General features: G+C 51.2%; 2 protein-coding genes across 3 annotated transcripts in view; both read right to left on the reverse strand.

Moving 5' to 3' along the window:
- Nucleotides 1-5,418: 5,418 nt before the first annotated feature.
- LOC137333969 (anti-sigma-I factor RsgI2-like) lies at nucleotides 5,419-7,751 on the reverse strand. Its single transcript, XM_067998346.1, has 2 exons — nucleotides 7,128-7,751; nucleotides 5,419-7,053 (listed from the first exon to the last, which is right to left on the reverse strand). Exons 1-2 carry the CDS (start codon nucleotides 7,749-7,751, stop codon nucleotides 6,658-6,660), a joined length of 1,020 nt encoding a protein of 339 aa, XP_067854447.1. The 3' UTR covers nucleotides 5,419-6,657.
- Nucleotides 5,419-17,329, reverse strand: part of lamb2l (laminin, beta 2-like) — a 148,159-nt gene continuing 136,248 nt past the window's right edge. For both annotated transcript variants that reach the window (XM_067998345.1, XM_067998344.1), the window contains exons 30-35: nucleotides 16,879-17,023; nucleotides 14,577-14,784; nucleotides 13,648-13,789; nucleotides 11,441-11,617; nucleotides 10,317-10,476; nucleotides 5,419-9,066 (exon numbers count right to left, since the gene is read on the reverse strand). In XM_067998345.1, coding sequence (XP_067854446.1) covers nucleotides 8,930-9,066; nucleotides 10,317-10,476; nucleotides 11,441-11,617; nucleotides 13,648-13,789; nucleotides 14,577-14,784; nucleotides 16,879-17,023 — 969 coding nt within the window. In that variant the 3' untranslated portion in view covers nucleotides 5,419-8,929. The remainder of the gene's footprint in view (nucleotides 9,067-10,316; nucleotides 10,477-11,440; nucleotides 11,618-13,647; nucleotides 13,790-14,576; nucleotides 14,785-16,878; nucleotides 17,024-17,329) is intronic.

Genomic DNA, 17,329 nt, shown 5'->3' on the forward strand with positions numbered 1-17,329 from the left:
TCTATCCCACTCAGCATGGTGGTAGTGCCACACAACACAATGGAGATCGGTCCTTAATTCTGTCAGATGGAAGGTTATGTTCTGACTTTAATGATGCAGAAACAATGGATCTTGATAGACCCCCAGCCCTCGCTGTCTCCTGACCAATGACCCTGTCCTGGTTTCATCAGTAGCCTCCCCCCTCCCCGTACCTCCGTTGGTGAAGGCTCCCTACACATTGGGAAGGTTCCTGGTTTAGCTGGCTCTCTGAGCTGAGTTAGCTGATCTCTCTCTTGCTGCGTACGGTCCCACAGGCGTTAGGAAGCACTCACCCAAATGGCTGTATTTCACCCATGAGCCAGACAAAGTGTCGACAGTCTATTAAACCAATTTGGCGGACGTTGCTGCCAAGTGCTGTCCACACTCCATAGTTCAGCAGGAGTCGCTGGATAGTGAGATCCAGAGCATGATTTTCCCCTTCCCCAGGTCAGAAGTACTGGGGTCAATATTGTAAGAGCCTCGTCTGCCAGCCCGGCTCAGATCAGCTAACACAACACTGGCTGGGGATTGACTCCAAGGCCAACAGCTGGTACTCCGATATAACACACTCCATCCAATGTTAGTGGGGCCTTCGTTTGTACTGTCCCAGAGGCACTGGTGTCTTCAAATCCCTCCGCGGCCTCCCCCCTCCCAATCGCTGTGACCTCCTCCAGCCCTACAACCCTCCGAGATCTCTGCGCTCCTCCAATAGAGGTACTGCAATTGGTAGGGAGTCAACTGGCATTGGTTAAAGCTCCTGCTCACTGTTCAGTGGCCCTTACTGGATATTGTATGGGTGGGATGTCGAGTGAGGTTGGGATTGAGTTAGGCTGGGACATCCCCACACAGCCGAATAGCCACTTGCTACGCATGAGGAATGGCCGCTTGGGAGCGGTACTGGAGGGCTGCCGGTGAGTCAGTCCCTGGATGAAGGGCCAAACCCAACTGTGCAAGACATCAGGAAGGTTGGAAATGTCAGCACGGTAGATCATTAACCTCTGGAACTAGTGAGTCCAAGTTTGGGTTTTGAATGCCTGTAGATTGTAGGAGGAAGAGAAGATGATTAAAGGATTCGATAGAGTAGATAGAGAGAAACTATTTCCTCTGGTGGGAGAGTCCAGAACAAGGGGGCAGAACCTTAAAATTAGAGCCAGGCCGTTCAGGGGTGATGTCAGGAAGCACTTCTTCACACAAAGGGGAGTGGGAATCTGGAACTCTCTCCCCCCAAAAAGCTGTTGGGGCTGGGGGTCAATTGAAAATTTCAAAACTGAGATTGGTCGATTTTTATTGGGTAGGGGGATTAATGGTTACAGAACCAAGGCGGGTAAATGGAGTTAAGATACAGATCAGTCATGATCTAATTGAATGGGTGGGAGCAGGCTCGAGGGGCTGAATGGCCTCTTCCTAAGTCTGAGGGAGGTGAGGAGTTCCACAGTTGTGAGGTCGTGATGGGTTAGAGAAGGAGGTGGTTCAGGGAGATATGATTTAAAGGTTGAGGAAGTACAGAGGGGGAAGTGTAGGGGGGACACATCGGAACTCAGAAGGAACAAGAGAGAAAAGTTCAGAGGAGGAGCGACTGTCGATTAAACAAAGGTGGGCTTCAGAAACAAGAGCCTTCGATTATCGGTACCATCATCCGGGGATTTTTTTAAAAAAGATTTGCATTTCTATATCGCCTTTCACAACCTCAGGACATCCCAAAGCACTTTACAGCCAATGAAGTACTTTTTGAAGTGTAGTCACTGTTGTAATGTAGGAAATGCAGCAGCCAATTTGTGCACAGCAAGATCCCACAAACAGCAATGTGCTAAATGACCAGATCATCTGTTTTTTAGTGATGTTGATTGAGGGATAAATATGTAGCCAGGAAACTGGAGCGAGCTCCCTGGCTGTGGGAACTTTTACATCCTCCTGAGAGGACAGACGGGGCCTCGGTTTAACATCTCATCTGAAAGACGGCACCTCTGACAGTGCAGCACTCCCTCAGTACTGGCGCTGGGAGTGTCGGCCTGGATTATGGGCTCAAGTCTCTGGAGTGGGCCTTGAACCCACGACCTTCTGACTCAGGCAAGAGGTGCTGCCCACTGAGCCCCAGCTGACACCCTCCAGATCTCCTTCTCATCCCAGATCCTACTTATTTCACAAAATTCAAAACTGCGATCAATCCTTAATTCCAGCTCCCGTTTCTGTCAGATCCATCCCAGAGTTTAGCTCCCATCCCATGCTCATTTTGTTTTGGAAGGCGAGGAATTCCCAACCCCTCCCAGACAGATCTCAGCTCCCCTTCCTCACCCAGCCGGGAGACTCCGAGTTCTTGGCCTCTTACTGTAACTCTAAGGGCGAAGATGATTGAATGGGGAGGTGGTAAACTCCCCTCGTTGCCGGATTTTAATCAGCGAGCCACCTTCACATGAAAATCTCTCTCTCTTTTAAAAGTCTGAATGTGACGATTTCTACCTCGAGAACCAGCCCAGGGACCAGTCTGTGGTTTTTGTTTAATTGTGAGGAGTATAATTTCACTGACTGTTCCCTTTGTCCAACAGCTGCACCTCTTCAATGCTCCAATCCCCGATGTGGTGATATAATCAGAAACACAGCAGTCAGTGTTTAATATTCACCCATAATTTGTACAACAAGACCTGAACATAATTAGCTGTTTTCACAAAGATTATGTTACTGATCTTCCAGCCCAGAGCTCAGTAAAAACAAAACCAGGGGATTTTACCACATCATTCGACAATAAACAGCATCAGAGCCTGTGTTAGACATACCCTGTTTAGACTGCTGAACAAACCTGTTACAGGTGCTAAATTACCAGGTCTCTTTGTGTCCCGAACTCGCTGTTTATGGGTAACTAGCATCTTAGCGGGATGGGGAGTGTCAGCCACAAAATCCAAAATTAAAACGGCAGAGCCTGAACATGGGAATCCCACTGCGCCCATCTTACAGGCTGAAGGGTCCAATATGGCAGGTGTTGTGCGTGCACAGATTCTGCGCCGCCCACCATATTGGCTAGGGCGCCGGCCTGAAATGAGCCTTAGGTCCATTGCCTGTGCAATTCGGGGTGCAAGGGGTTGGGGGGGCGGTGCTTTCTATTGCCTGTTTTAGGCCCCTTTGCCACACTGGGATGATTAGGGTTCTTGGGCACATGCCAGCCAAACAAGTGGTCCTTAAAGGGTCGCTGATGCCCCGCGTTCACCCCCACCCCGCCATTGACTCCCACCCTCCCTCGGACTTACCTGCTGCCCTCGGCCGCATCCCAGCGATTCCCAACCCCCCACCAGTGGGCTGCCTCTGGGGCCGCGACTGGTAATATACAACTGTGGACCAATTTCCCATGGTCCAGTCTCCAGCCTCTTTAGGCGATTGCTGCACTAGGATCAGACCCACATCCAATTTATAGGCCACAAGCTTTGCGATGACCTCCCACCACCCCCCCACCCCAAATCTGGTCACGCTTTTAGATGCCATGGTGATTTCCTCCGAGGGAACAAATAGCACTCCCCCATTTCACATCTTTTGTGCTATCTTGGTTAAGGGGAGGTTTGATCGAGGTGTTCAAAATCATGAGGGGTTTTGACAGAGTAAATAAGGAGAAACTGTTTCCAGTGGCAGGAGGGTCGGTAACCAGAGGACACAGATTTAAGGTAATTGGCAAAAGAAGCAGAGTGGAGGTGAGGCAACATTTTTTTTACGCATCGAGTCATGATGATCTGGAATGAGCTGCCTGAAGGGGAGGTGGAAGCAGATTCAATAATAACTTTCAAAAGAGTCCATGATAGGGGAGAGTGTACACGGGCTGTGGGAGGAGATTAAATGGGTGGGTAGAGTCCATGATAGGGGAGAGTGTACATGGGCTGTGGGAGGAGATTAAATGGGTGGGGAGAGTCCATGATAGGGGAGAGTGTTCATGGGCTGTGGGAGGAGATTAAATGGGTGGGGAGAGTCCATGATAGGGGAGAGTGTACATGGGCTGTGGGAGGAGATTAAATGGGTGGGGAGAGTCCATGATAGGGGAGAGTGTACATGGGCTGTGGGAGGAGATTAAATGGGTGGGGAGAGTCTATGATAGGGGAGAGTGTACATGGGCTGTGGGAGGAGATTAAATGGGTGGGGAGAGTCTATGATAGGGGAGAGTGTACACGGGCCTCCTCATTTTTAACTTGTGTCCCCTGGGATCTGAACTCTTCACCATCCCGACTTGGAAATATATCGGCCGTTCCTTCATCGTCGCTGGGTCAAAATCGCGGAACTCCCTTCCTAACAGCACTGTGGGAGAACCTTCACCACACGGACTGCAGCGGTTCAAGAAGGCGGCTCACCACCACCTTCTCAAGGGGCAACCAGGGATGGGCAATAAATGCCGGCCTCACCAGCGACGCCCACATCCCAAGAACAAATAAAAAAAAATCCCCCTTCATAATTTAAAAACTTTGTTTAGATCACCTCTATTTCTTTATCCTTTCACAGCACAGAAGGAGGCCATTTGGCCCATCATACCTGTGCCGGCTCTTTGAAAGAGCTATCCAATTAGTCCCATTCCCCTGCTCTTTCCCCACAGCCCTGTAAATTTCTCCTTTTCAAGTATTTATCCAATTCCCTTTTGAAAGTTATTATTGAATCTGCTTCCACCGCCCTTTCAGGCAGCGCATTCCAGATCAGAACAACTCGCTGCGTAAAAAAATATTTCCTCATCTCATCTCTGGCTCTTTTGCCGATCACCTTAAATCTGTGCCCTTTGGTTACCGACCCTTCTGCCTCTGGAAACAGTTTCTCCTTCTTTACTCCATCAAAACCATTCATGATTTTGAACACCTCTATTAAATCTCCCCTTAACCTTCTCTGCTCTGAGGAGAACAATCCCAGCTTCTCCAGTCTCTCCACATAACTGAAGTCCCTCATCCCTGGGACCATTCTAGCACCCTCTCTAAGGCCTTGACATCCTTCCTAAAGTGTGATGCCCAGAATTGAACACAATACTCCAGCTGAGGCCTAACCAGAGATTTATAAAGGTTTAGTATAACCTCCTTGCTTTTGTACTCTGTACCTCTATTAATAAAGCCCAGGATCCCATACGCTTTATTCAACAGCCCTCTCAACTTGTCCTGCCATCTTCAAAGATTTGTGTACCCACACCCCCAGGTCTCTGCTCCTTTAAAATTGTACCTCATGCCTTAAATTCCCGATGCTTGGAATTGTCGCTCTTGCTCCCCTCGGTACAACAGGAACTCGACTCACCCCCCGGTCTGATCCAGCACTGAACAGGGACATAAAATGAACGCAGCCAACTGGAGGTATTGGAGATGGGAACACATCTCCCCCAACTGGCCGGCTGGTGATTGCTCACAACCCCAGGCAACCTACCTTTCCCCCAGGAAATAATAACTGGAAACACCGCCATTATTTAAAAATAATAATTTTATTTGCCACTTGATGCAGCTGGAGAGTTCCGTTACACTGGATATCCACGGTGTTGTGTCAAATTACAACCAAATAGCATTATCTCCAAACATCCTTTAAGATCCTAGATACAATTTAATATTAGCAGTATCTTTTTTGCAATAAATGCTACGGTATCATCTATAACCTCTAGCTGAAGTCTGAGAGGATTTTTACTGTGATCGATTGACCTGTGTAATCTCACTGAAAGCCAGGGTAAGGGGCTGATAGGCAGTGCTGGGCAGACAGTTTGACACAGGGCTTGGACCCTAAGCGAAATAATAAACTTCAGCTCATCCAAAACTCTGCTGCCCCGTATCCTAACTCGCACCAAGTCCTGTGCACCCATCACCCCCTGTGCTCGCTGACCTACACTGGCTCCCGGTTTGGGAAAGCCTTGATTTTAAAATTCTCATCCCCTTGTTTTCAAATCCCTCCATGGCCTCACCCCCCCTCCCTATCTCTGTAACCTCCTCCAGCCCTACGACCCTCCGAGATCTCTGCGCTCCCCCAATTCTGGCCTCTTGCGCATCCCCGAAATCAATAGCTCCACCATTGGCGGCCGTGCCTTCAGCTGCCTGGGCCCCAAGCTCTGGAATTCCCTCCCTAAACCTCTCCGTCTCTCTCTCCTCCTTTAAACGCTGCTTAAAACCTACCTCTTTGACCAAGCTTTTGATCACCTGTCCCAATATCTCTTTATGTGGCTCGGTGTCAAATTTTGTCTGATAATCGCTCCTGTGAAGCGCCTTGGGACGTTTTACTATGTTAAAGGTGCTTTATAAATACATCACATCTTTCGGCAGCTCCAGTGATACCTGATTGGCAGTTTCTACTCCAATTAGTGAGGAGGTATTCTGCTTATTCGGGGTTTTGCAATTAGGCGAATTGAAAAGTTAGTAATTGTGGGTGGTTGCTGGGACAGAGCAGCAACACATGGAGGCAGTAGCATTCGCTATCTCCACCCCCTCTCCCCTCTCTGTGTGGCGCAGTGGGGAGGTGCCCAACAGGCACTGAGCAACCCCTCGAAAAGAGAAACGTAAGCTCAGTGAGAGAACGCACTGCCCCAGTGTGGTACTGAGCCAGGCAGACTCGGACGGCCCACAGCTCGGTCTCCATACTGAATAAACTGATCTCAGGCTGCAACAGCTGGGCTCAGTACCGCTGTCGGGTTCCCATTCCATGACTGTCCAGTGAAACTGGTTATATGTGTGTGTGTGCGTGTGTATAGGCGTGTGCGCGTGTGTGTAGGTGTGTGTACGTGTGTGTAGGTGTGTGCGTGTGTGTGTGCGCGTGTGTAGTGTGTGTGTAGTGTGTGCGTGTGTAGGTGTGTGTGTAGGTGTGTGTGCGTGTGTGTAAGTGTGTGTAGGTGTGTGTGCGTGTGTAGGTGTGTGTGTGTAGGGGTGTGTGTGCGTGTGTGTAAGTGTGTGTAGGTGTGTGTGCGTGTGTATGTGTGTGTGTGTAGGTGTGTGTGTGTAGGTGTGTGTGCGTGTGTGCGTGTGTGTAGGTGTGTGTAGGTGTGTGTGCGTGTGTAGGTGTGTGTGTAGGTGTGTGTGCGTGTGTGTAAGTGTGTGTAGGTGTGTGTGCGTGTGTAGGTGTGTGTGTGTAGGTGTGTGTGTGTAGGTGTGTGTGCGTGTGTGTAGGTGTGTGTGCGTGTGTAGGTGTGTGTGTAGGTGTGTGTGCGTGTGTGTAGGTGTGTGTGTGTGTAGGTGTGTGTGCGTGTGTGTAGGTGTGTGTGTAGGTGTGTGTGTAGGTGTGTGTAGGTGTGTGTGTGTAGGTGTGTGTGTGTAGGTGTGTGTGCGTGTGTGTAGTGTGTGCGTGTGTGTAGGTGTGTGTGCGGGGGCGTTGGAGGCAGAACTGGACCTGTGGCCCCTGTGACGCCCTCCAGAGTGGAATATCCTGCCGATGCTCAAGATGCCCGATTCACCCACGATACACGGCCAGCAGGGGTGCCGGTGCCTGTGGAACTGCACCCTGGTGAAAGAGGGTGTAAAGGAGAGAGGCGGAGAAACTGTGAGGGAGGGCGATCCCACTCTGCTCCTGCCCGGGGGAGGGGCCCTTGCACACTCGCAGTTCACTGATGCACACTCGTTCACAGTCCCACAGGCTGGGGGCCTCGGGGCAGGAGAGCAGGAAAGGAGGGGGGAATGTTGGGGGAAGGGACTGAACTGGAGAAAATATCTGCAAAAATCAAAGAGAAAGGAATTCTGGAAACACAAAACGATTTTGCATTTTGTGGCAGTGCTTGGTGTTTCGAACTGAAGGCTGAACTCTGGGAGCCTCGTAACCAACATCATCAAATGATTCTCAAAGTGCAGCTTTGAATATTACAGCAGAAAAACAGAGTCCGCAACAGACACAACAAAAACTAAAACACAGAGCCTACACATTCCTGCCTGGGAGGGAAATGATAATGTTTTAACCTTGTAATCTTCAAAGAAACAAACCGTATACACTCAGGATCGGCCGTGATGCCCTCCGCAGTCCAATAGCTGACTGATGCTCGCTTTCTCTAGGGTCAGGGTGGTGGGGGGTCCTGTAGCACCGTGCCCGTCATTAAATTCAAGAGCGGAGAGGAGGGAACAAAACTAAACACGCCTCAAATCTGAATCACAAGCAGTTGCCAAATATAAAGTCGCGCACAGGAGCTGAAACACACACACAGACTCGCACGCAGACTCGCACAGACACACACGCAGACACGCAGACTCGCACAGACACACACGCAGACACACACGCAGACTCGCACAGACACAAACGCAGACACGCACACACGCACGCAGACTCGCACAGACACACACGCAGACACGCACGCAGACACACACGCAGACTCGCACAGACACACACGCACACACGCACGCGGACTCGCACAGACACGCACGCACGCGGACTCGCACAGACACACACGCACGCGGACTCGCACGCAGACACACACGCAGACACCCAGACTCGCACGCAGACACGCAGACTCGCACAGACACGCACGCAGACACACACGCAGACACGCACGCAGACACGCAGACTCGCACAGACACACACGCAGACACGCACGCAGACACGCAGACTCGCACGCAGACACACACGCAGACTCGCACAGACACACACGCACGCGGACTCGCACAGACACACACGCACGCGGACTCGCACGCAGACACGCACGCAGACTCGCACACAGACACGCACGCAGACACGCAGACTCGCACGCAGACACACACGCAGACTCGCACAGACACACACGCACGCGGACTCGCACAGACACACACGCAGACACGCAGACTCGCACGCAGACACGCACGCAGACACACACGCAGACTCGCACAGACACACACGCACGCAGACACACACGCAGACTCGCACAGACACACACAGACACGCACGCAGACACACATGCACGCAGACACACACGCAGACTCGCACAGGCACACACGCACGCAGACTCAGGACGAGACAATTCACTGACTGCTGCCCCCCTCGGTTACGAGCAGGATCCGTAGTGCTGGGACCTCTCCCGGATGTGTTCCAGCAGGTCCGTCACGTTCTTCTCCAATCCCTGCAGCATGTCTAACTTTCCCGTCATTTCTCTTTCATTTTTGACAAATTTCTTTTGCAAAGCTAACAAAGGAGAAAGAATATATTGAAATTGGTGAATCAATGATCTTACACAGACCTTTCACAACCTCAGGGTGTCCCAAAGTGCTTCACAGTCAATGAAGTACTCTTTGATGTTTAGTCACTGTTGTAATGTAGGAAATTCAGCAGCCAATTTGTGCACAGCAAGATCCCACCAACAGCAATGTGATAATGACCAGATAATGTGTTTTTTAGTGATGTTGGTTGAGGACACCACCCCTGCTCTTACTCATATAGTGTCCGTGGGATCTTTTACATCCACTGAGAGGGCAGAAAGGACCTCGGTTTAAAATCTCATCCAATAGACTGCACCTCCGACAGTGCAGCACTCCCCCAGTCCTGTACTGGGAGTGTCGGCCGAGATCATGTGCTCAAGGCTGGGGAGTGGGGACTTGAACCCACGACCTTCTGACTCAGAGGTGAGAGTGCTGCTCACTGAGCCCCGGCTGACACCTGCTACTTACAATAAAGTTTGGGGACAGTATACGTCGCCCTGTTTATGCTGTTGGATTTTTTCCACCCCTTTTATAACCTCAGATTTTGCAACACTTGTATTGCCGATACTCTCCCAGCCTTCGAGAGTCTCAGTGACAGGTTCAGGATAACAAACAGAAAACCAGGTCCGTTAACCATCTTTAATCATACTGAAACCGGTCCACGATATGCAGTATAGCAACACATCAATATTACATCGAAACCACAGCACAGAAACAGGCCTTAGAGCAGAGAATGTTAAGGGGAGATTTGATAGAGGTGTTCAAAATCATGAATGGTTTTGATATTGTGAATAAGGAGAAACTGTTTCCATTGGCAGGAGGGTCGGTAACCAGAGGACACAGATTTAAGGTAATTGACAAAAGAACCAGAAGGGAGAGGAGGAAAAAAATGTTTTTACGCAGCGAGTTGTTCTGATCTGGAATGCGCTGCCTGAAAGGGCGGGGGAAGCAGATTCAATAATAACTTTCAAAAGGGGAATTGGATAAATACTTGAAGGGGAAAAGTAGCAGGGGGGAGTGGGACTAGTTGGGTAGCAATTTCGAAGAGCTGGCACAGGCCCGATGGGCCGAATGGCCTCTTTCTGTGCTGTATCATTCTATGATTCTATGATTCGGCCCAGCTGGTCTATGCCGGTGTTTATGCTCCAAACGAGCCTCCTCCCCCTCTTTTACTTGGTTAAAGGCGCAATGTAAATGCAAGTTGTGGCTGTTATTGCTGAGAATCCCACTCCGTACCGTTCAGCCTCCCCAGGCTGTTTGTCGCCTGGTTTCTCAGTTTCTCTGCCTCCTCTTTGATTTTATCCACTCTTTCTTGCCCCTTCTTGGTGCCGTTGCCCAGTGAGCTGATTTTGTCTCTCAGCTCCTTGTAACGAGTCTCCACATTGCTCATGTCGCGCTGCACAAAAAAAAAAACAGGGGAAGAGGGAGACTCTCTTCAGCGGACGCGCTGCATTAAATCTATCCCGGCAACCTCCCCGGCAACTCAGCGAGTGTAACGGAACCGCGCCGAGCAGGGAAAGCTCCCGCTTCAATCCCGAGTCAATCCCCAGTCTGCGCTGAGCGAGCTGTTGATGGTGGGGTAGGGGGGGAGGTCGGGCGGGGTGGCTGGAGTTTGCCCCCGACCCCCCTGAGCGAGCAGGAGCATCCCGCTCCCAATCGCTGTCCCGGGGCCCCAGCTGGAAATGGCCTGTGCAGACCTATGGGGCGAGAGCAGGATTGGGCTCGGCTGTGATGCATCTCACGGTGGAATGACCCGCTGACACTCACCGCCTGGAATCGCATTGCGCGTTGAGGAACGGACACTTAGCCGAGTTGACCAGAGCTCGTAACAGCGGCTGGGGAACGCCCCTCCCCCCTCCCCGGGGACCCCCCCCCCCTGCTGGGGGTGGAGGTGGGAGAGTGGGCATTAGTTGCCGTGGGTCACTGGAGATTGGGCACCTGCAGGATTGCATTCAATGAGCTGGCAACCAATTGCATACTTTTACAAGGATGCTGGGGGGGGGGGTCTTTTAAATCCTGAATCCATTCCCGCTCACCACCAGGAGCAGGCCGGCATTCCCGGTGTCTGACATCGCCATGGCGACAATGAGGGGGACACGCAATGTACTGGCACTGTAACTCTCCTCGAATACGCCCCTCGACACCGGGACAGGCGTAGCCTGCTTCCATTGACAGCAATCGGTCGGCCGAGGGCGGGGGGGGTGAGGGGAGGGGAGAGGGCGATACGCCCCCACCCCCTACCAGCTAATCCTCCGCCCTTTGACCCCGCTCGATATCGGATGGAAGCGGATCCCAGAATCCCCTCCCCCAGTGAGAAAGGAACAGGGCCGAGCTCTGTGCTGCGGAGTCTAGAGGCTCACCTTCTGCAGTCCATCTGTCCGCGTTAGGACGGCATTGGCCATATTCTCCACCTCTTTCGCCATCTTCCTGTTGCCGATGGTTTTATTTTCCAACTCCCTGATTCCAGTGGACAGGTTGGTGAATCGATCCATCACTTCCATCAGTTGACTCTCGATGACATTCAGCAACTCATTCACCTAAAAAAAAACACACACGCACGGGGAGAATGGTTTTGTTACAAACAACGTTCCTTGCGATGATACCACATGCTCCATCATCAACAACAACTTGCATTTATATAGCGCCTTTAACGTAGTAAAACGTCCCAAGGCTCTTCACAGGAGTGTATTCAAACTCCGAGCAACATATGGAGATATTAGGACAGGTGGCCAAAAGCTTGGTCAAAGACGTAGGTTTTAAGGAGCATCTTAAAGGAGGAGAGAGGCGGAGAGGTTTAGGGAGGGAATTCCAGAGCTCAGGGTCTAAGCAGCTGAAGGCACGGCCGCCAATGGTGGAGTGATTAAAATCGGGGATGTGCAAGAGGCCAGAATTGGCGGAGTGCAGAGATCTCGGAGGGTTGTAGGGCTGGACGAGGTTACAAAGATAGGGAGGGGCGAGGCCATGGAGGGATTTGAAAACAGGGATGAGAATTTTTATAGTGATCACAGAATAATAAGGCAATGACCATCTCCAAAAAGAGAGAGTCTAACCACCTCCCCTTGACGTTCAACGGCATTACCATCGCCGAATCCCCCACCATCAACATCCTGGGGTCACCATTGACTAGAAACTTAACTGGACCAGCCACATAAATACTGTGGCTACAAGAGCAGGTCAGAGGCTGGGTATTCTGCGGTGAGTGACTCACCTCCTGACTCCCCAAAGCCTTTCCACCTTCTACAAGGCACAAGTCAGGAGTGTGATGGAATACTCTCCACTTGCCTGGATGAGTGCAGCTCCAACAACACTCAAGAAGCTCGACACCGTCCAGGACAAAGCAGCCCGCTTGATTGGCACCCCATCCACCACCCTAAACATTCACTCCCTTCACCACCGGCGCACTGTGGCTGCAGTGTGTACCATCCACAGGATGCACTGCAGCAACTCGCCAAGGCTTCTTCGACAGCACCTCCCAAACCCGCGACCTCTACCACCTAGAAGGACAAGGGCAGCAGGCGCATGGGAACAACACCACCTGCACGTTCCCCTCCGAGTCACACACCATCCCAACTTGGAAATATATCGCCGTTCCTTCATTGTCGCTGGGTCAAAATCCTGGAACTCCCTTCCTAACAGCACTGTGGGAGAACCTTCACCACACGGACTGCAGCGGTTCAAGAAGGCGGCTCACCACCACCTTCTCAAGGGCAATTAGGGATGGGCAATAAATGCCGGCCTCGCCAGCGACGCCCACATCCCATGAACGAATAATAAAAAAAAAGACCTGGGAGTCAGAAATACCAGGACCAGGAGCCAGCTCGAGAACTTTAAAGGAAATGAGAAAATAACTAAAACAAATTGGAGAGGTCATACGACAATAATTAAGAAATACATAGAAGTTACAACACGGAAACAGGCTGTTCACCCCATCCAGCCCTTCAGACGAACCTTCACCCTTCAATCCTCATTACATTTACCCCCCATATCTCTTCAACTCCCGTTCCTCCATCTGCCTATCAGATCCAATCTCGAATGAGGTTTCTGCCTGGAATTGTCCCCATGCTGTAATTTCTATCTATATGTGATTTTCTGCCAGTAAAGCCCTCGAGCTTCTCATAGTTAATTTTATTTTTATTCATCCCCAGGATGTGGCGAGGCCGGTGTTTATCGCCCACCCCCGAGTTGCCCTGTGAAGGTGATGGTGGGCCGCCTTCTTGAACCGCTGGCAGTGAGTCTGATACAAACTGAGGGGCCACTTCGGAGGGCAGTTAAGAGTCAACCACGTCGGTGTGGGGGACTGGAGTCACATATAGGCCCAGACCGGGTAAGGACGGCAGGTTTCCTTCCCTAAAGGACATTAGTGAACCAGTTGGGTTTTTACGACAATCCGACAGCTTCATGGTCACTCTTACTGAGACCGGCTTTTTATTTCCAGATTTATTTTCAACTGAATTCAAATTTTCAAACTGCCTGGGTGGGATTTAAACCACATTCTCTGGATTTATTAGTCTAGTAACATAATCACTGCACCACCACACCCCGATCCCCGGGAACAGTCGGCAGATACCTTATTGATGGAATTCTCAGCGTGGGAAGTATTATTTTTGGCCTTTTCCAGCGATTTCTCAGCTAAATTCAGCTTGGACCTGGCAGTCTCGATGTAAATCTTTGTCTCAGTTACGTTCCCCTTGACCTCTGTGGCTCTATTCCTGCAAAACACAACAAGATTGCAATTGGATCCTGGGGGACACCCCCTCCCGCACACTACCCCTCACCCTGGAACTACTATCCCTCAAAACCAAAAGACATTTCCCTCCGGAGGTTGACAATCTCCTCCACAGCTTCCGTTCTGAGCTCCAGCAATATAAACTCAACAGTGAGTATCAGGAGGCATGGGAGGCATCACCACAAGCCCGATCCTGTCCCCAGCCAAATTCCCAGAGTCAAGGGACGTTGATCAAGAGCAGGAACCGTGGCTGATTTCCTCTATTTCTTATCCTCCTTCCCTTTCCCTTCTCCTCTCCCCTCCTCTCCCTTCCCCCCTCCTATTGCTTTCCCCCTCTCTTCCCCCTCCCATCCCTTCCTTTTCCCCCACTCTTTTCCCCTCTCCCTTCCTCCTCCTATTCCTCTCTCCCCCTTCCCTTCCCTTCCCCTCCCCCTTTCTCCCCTCCCTCTCCCTTCTCCCCTTCCTTCCTCTGTTGTCTCCCCTTCCCCTCCCTCTCCCTCTTCCCCAACCCCTCCCTCTCCCTTACCCTCCCTTTCCACCTCCTTTTCCTCTCTGCCCTCCCCACCTCTTCCCCCCATCCCTTCCTCCTCCCCTCCATCTCCCTTTCCCCCTCTCTTTTCCCTGCGCCTTTCCCCCTCCCTCCCTCTCCCCTCTCTTTTCCCCACTCCCTTCTGTCCCCATTCCCCTTCCCCTCCCTCCCTCTCTTTTCCCCTCCCTCCCTCTCTTTTCCCCTCCCTCTCCCCCTCCGTCCTTTACACTCAAACACTGACTTCACTTTTTCCGCCTGCTTCGCCAGTTGTCGAGCGACCTGCAGATTCCTCGACGTGTGGTTGAGAATTGTGTCGACATCTTTGACTCGACCCATCGTGTCCGTAATTTCCTGCACGGTCTTCCGAATGTCCAGAGGGCTGATGGGGAAGGAAATATTCAGGACCTGATTGGCCACCAATTCGATGCTTTCTGGATCTGCTCCTTCCTCTGTAACACAATCCGACGGGAGAGACGTTCGGTCAGAGGTGGACATTCAAACTAGCAGCACCAACGTGGCATTGCTCATCAAAGTCAGGTGGGCTTAACGCAACATGCACAACGTATTATTCTGCTGCTAACTGGAGTCATCTTCGAACCTGCACGGCCCCTTTAAGGCCATAAATAGGGACATCCTGAAGTCAATTTAAAGCTAATTTCTGTTGTGGAGGGACGTTTGATGCCCTGTGGCATTGCTCATGATTATCTGGAGAACAGGAGTCAAGGGATGTTCAGCTGTTTACCTGGCCTGCCCCTTTAAGACCAGGTAGAGGTACTGAGGTCAAATAAAAGCTAATTATTGCTGGAGGAAGTTTCTCCGGATTGGCAGCTAATTGGTTCCGCCCCTTAACCTCTCCTGGTAAGGTCAGAAAACCAACAGGAAATAATTGGCTTACCCCCTTTGTATCCATTTTGAGAGTTCAGTTGTGATTTGTTGGTGTAGAGTATAACATGTGACTGGAGCGTGACAAAGCGTGACTGCTGGAGCATCACGCCTGGAGCGTGACGAAGTGTGATAGCTGGAGCGTGACAAAGTGTGATACCTGGAGCGTGACGCCTGGAGCGTGACGAAGTGTGATACCTGGAGTGTGACGCCTGGAGCGTGACAAAGTGTGATACCTGGAGCGTGACGCCTGGAGCGTGACGAAGTGTGATACCTGGAGCGTGACGCCTGGAGCGTGACGAAGTGTGATACCTGGAGCGTGACGCCTGGAGCGTGACAAAGTGTGATACCTGGAGCGTGACGCCTGGAGCGTGACGAAGTGTGATACCTGGAGCGTGACGCCTGGAGCGTGACAAAGTGTGATACCTGGAGCGTGACGCCTGGAGCGTGACGAAGTGTGATACCTGGAGCGTGACGCCTGGAGCGTGACAAAGTGTAATACCTGGAGCGTGACGCCTGGAGCGTGACAAAGTGTGATAGCTGGAGCGTGATGGACACTCTAAAAATATTAATATTAATGGCTAGATTCATTATCTGGTCATCGTTCTCATTTACTGCTCTATGGCACCTTGTTGTGCAGAGTCTTGGCCACAATTGCCTATGAAACAACTTCCAAAGTAATGCACTGGTTGTGAAGTATTTGAGACGTCCTGACAATGTGAAAGTGTCTTTAGAAGATCCTTTCTGCACAATTTTAAAAGGAACATGTGAAAAAAATACCTGTGGAAAATTTAACAAGAACTGAACAAAACAGGCAAATGGGTGTGGACTTTAATAGGTACAAAGTGCACTGCACCAAACAGAGACACCACAGGACAGCTGGGTCAGAAATAGAAAACTAGCACAGATAGGGGTAAATAGGGATACTCGTCTGAAACACAGTGTAGAGGGAGCTTTACTCTGTATCTAACCCTGTACCTGCCCTGGGAGTGTTTGATGGGACAGTGTAGAGGGAGCTTTACTCTGTATCTAACCCGTGCTGTACCTGCCCTGGGAGTGTTTGATGGGACAGTGTAGAGGGAGCTTTACTCTGTATCTAACCCTGTACCTGCCCTGGGAGTGTTTGATGGGACAGTGTAGAGGGAGCTTTACTCTGTATCTAATCCGTGTTGTACCTGCCCTGGGAGTGTTTGATGGGACAGTGTAGAGGGAGCTTTACTCTGTATCTAACCCATGCTGTACCTGCCCTGGGAGTGTTTGATGGGACAGTGTAGAGGGAGCTTTACTCTGTATCTAACCCATGCTGTACCTGCCCTGGGAGTGTTTGATCGGACAGTGTAGAGGGAGCTTTACTCTGTATCTAATCCGTGCTGTACCTGCCCTGGGAGTGTTTGATGGGACAGTGTAGAGGGAGCTTTACTCTGTATCTAACCCGTGCTGTACCTGCCCTGGGAGTGTTTGATGGGACAGTGTAGAGGGAGCTTTACTCTGTATCTAACCCGTGCTGTACCTGCCCTGGGAGTGTTTGATGGGACAGTGTAGAGGGAGCTTTACTCTGTATCTAACCCTGTACCTGCCCTGGGAGTGTTTGATGGGACAGTGTAGAGGGAGCTTTACTCTGTATCTGTTGCTGGTTAAACGCGGGTCACGGTTAAACTCACCGTTGAGAAAGTCCCTCACTGCTTTGATGAATTTGCGGAGATCCTCCACTGAGCCGGTGATGAGCTTCTTTGTCGCTGTTGCTTTCTTCAGTGTTTCCGCGGCCTGGGACTTTGCTTTCTCAGCTTGTCCTTGTACTTCCTCGATCTGGGGAAACAGGAACGGTCGCATTTTGTCACCAACCTGGGCATCACGACAGATCGAGCCCAGAATCCCGTCCCACTCCCCGGACGATTGACCGGTGGGGAGCGCGCTTGTGGCCCGTCCCTCCGCCGAGCCGGCAGCCATTTTGAGCACCGCCGTCATTTTGAGGCCCGTCGCCATATCGGGACCGTTCCCCGGCCGACAGCGGGAGGGGCCGCGATCGGGGGAGGGGGGAGGGGGGGTGGGAGGGGTTCCTGGGGGCTCAGTGGCCCAGATTATTCTTGCGGGGCCCCACCATAATAATTTGAA

Source organism: Heptranchias perlo, chromosome 17 (assembly GCF_035084215.1).
Source record: "Heptranchias perlo isolate sHepPer1 chromosome 17, sHepPer1.hap1, whole genome shotgun sequence".
In the NCBI taxonomy this organism is placed as follows: domain Eukaryota; kingdom Metazoa; phylum Chordata; class Chondrichthyes; order Hexanchiformes; family Hexanchidae; genus Heptranchias; species Heptranchias perlo.

Bases quoted from the DNA above. Each gene is read 5' to 3' on its own strand.
- LOC137333969 (XM_067998346.1), bottom strand. From the start codon at position 7,751: ATGATGTTGGTTACGAGGCTCCCAGAGTTCAGCCTTCAGTTCGAAACA. The intron at 7,054-7,127 runs CTACACACACAC...ACCTACACACAC, and splicing joins CTACACACACGCACACACAC to ACACCTACACACGCACACAC.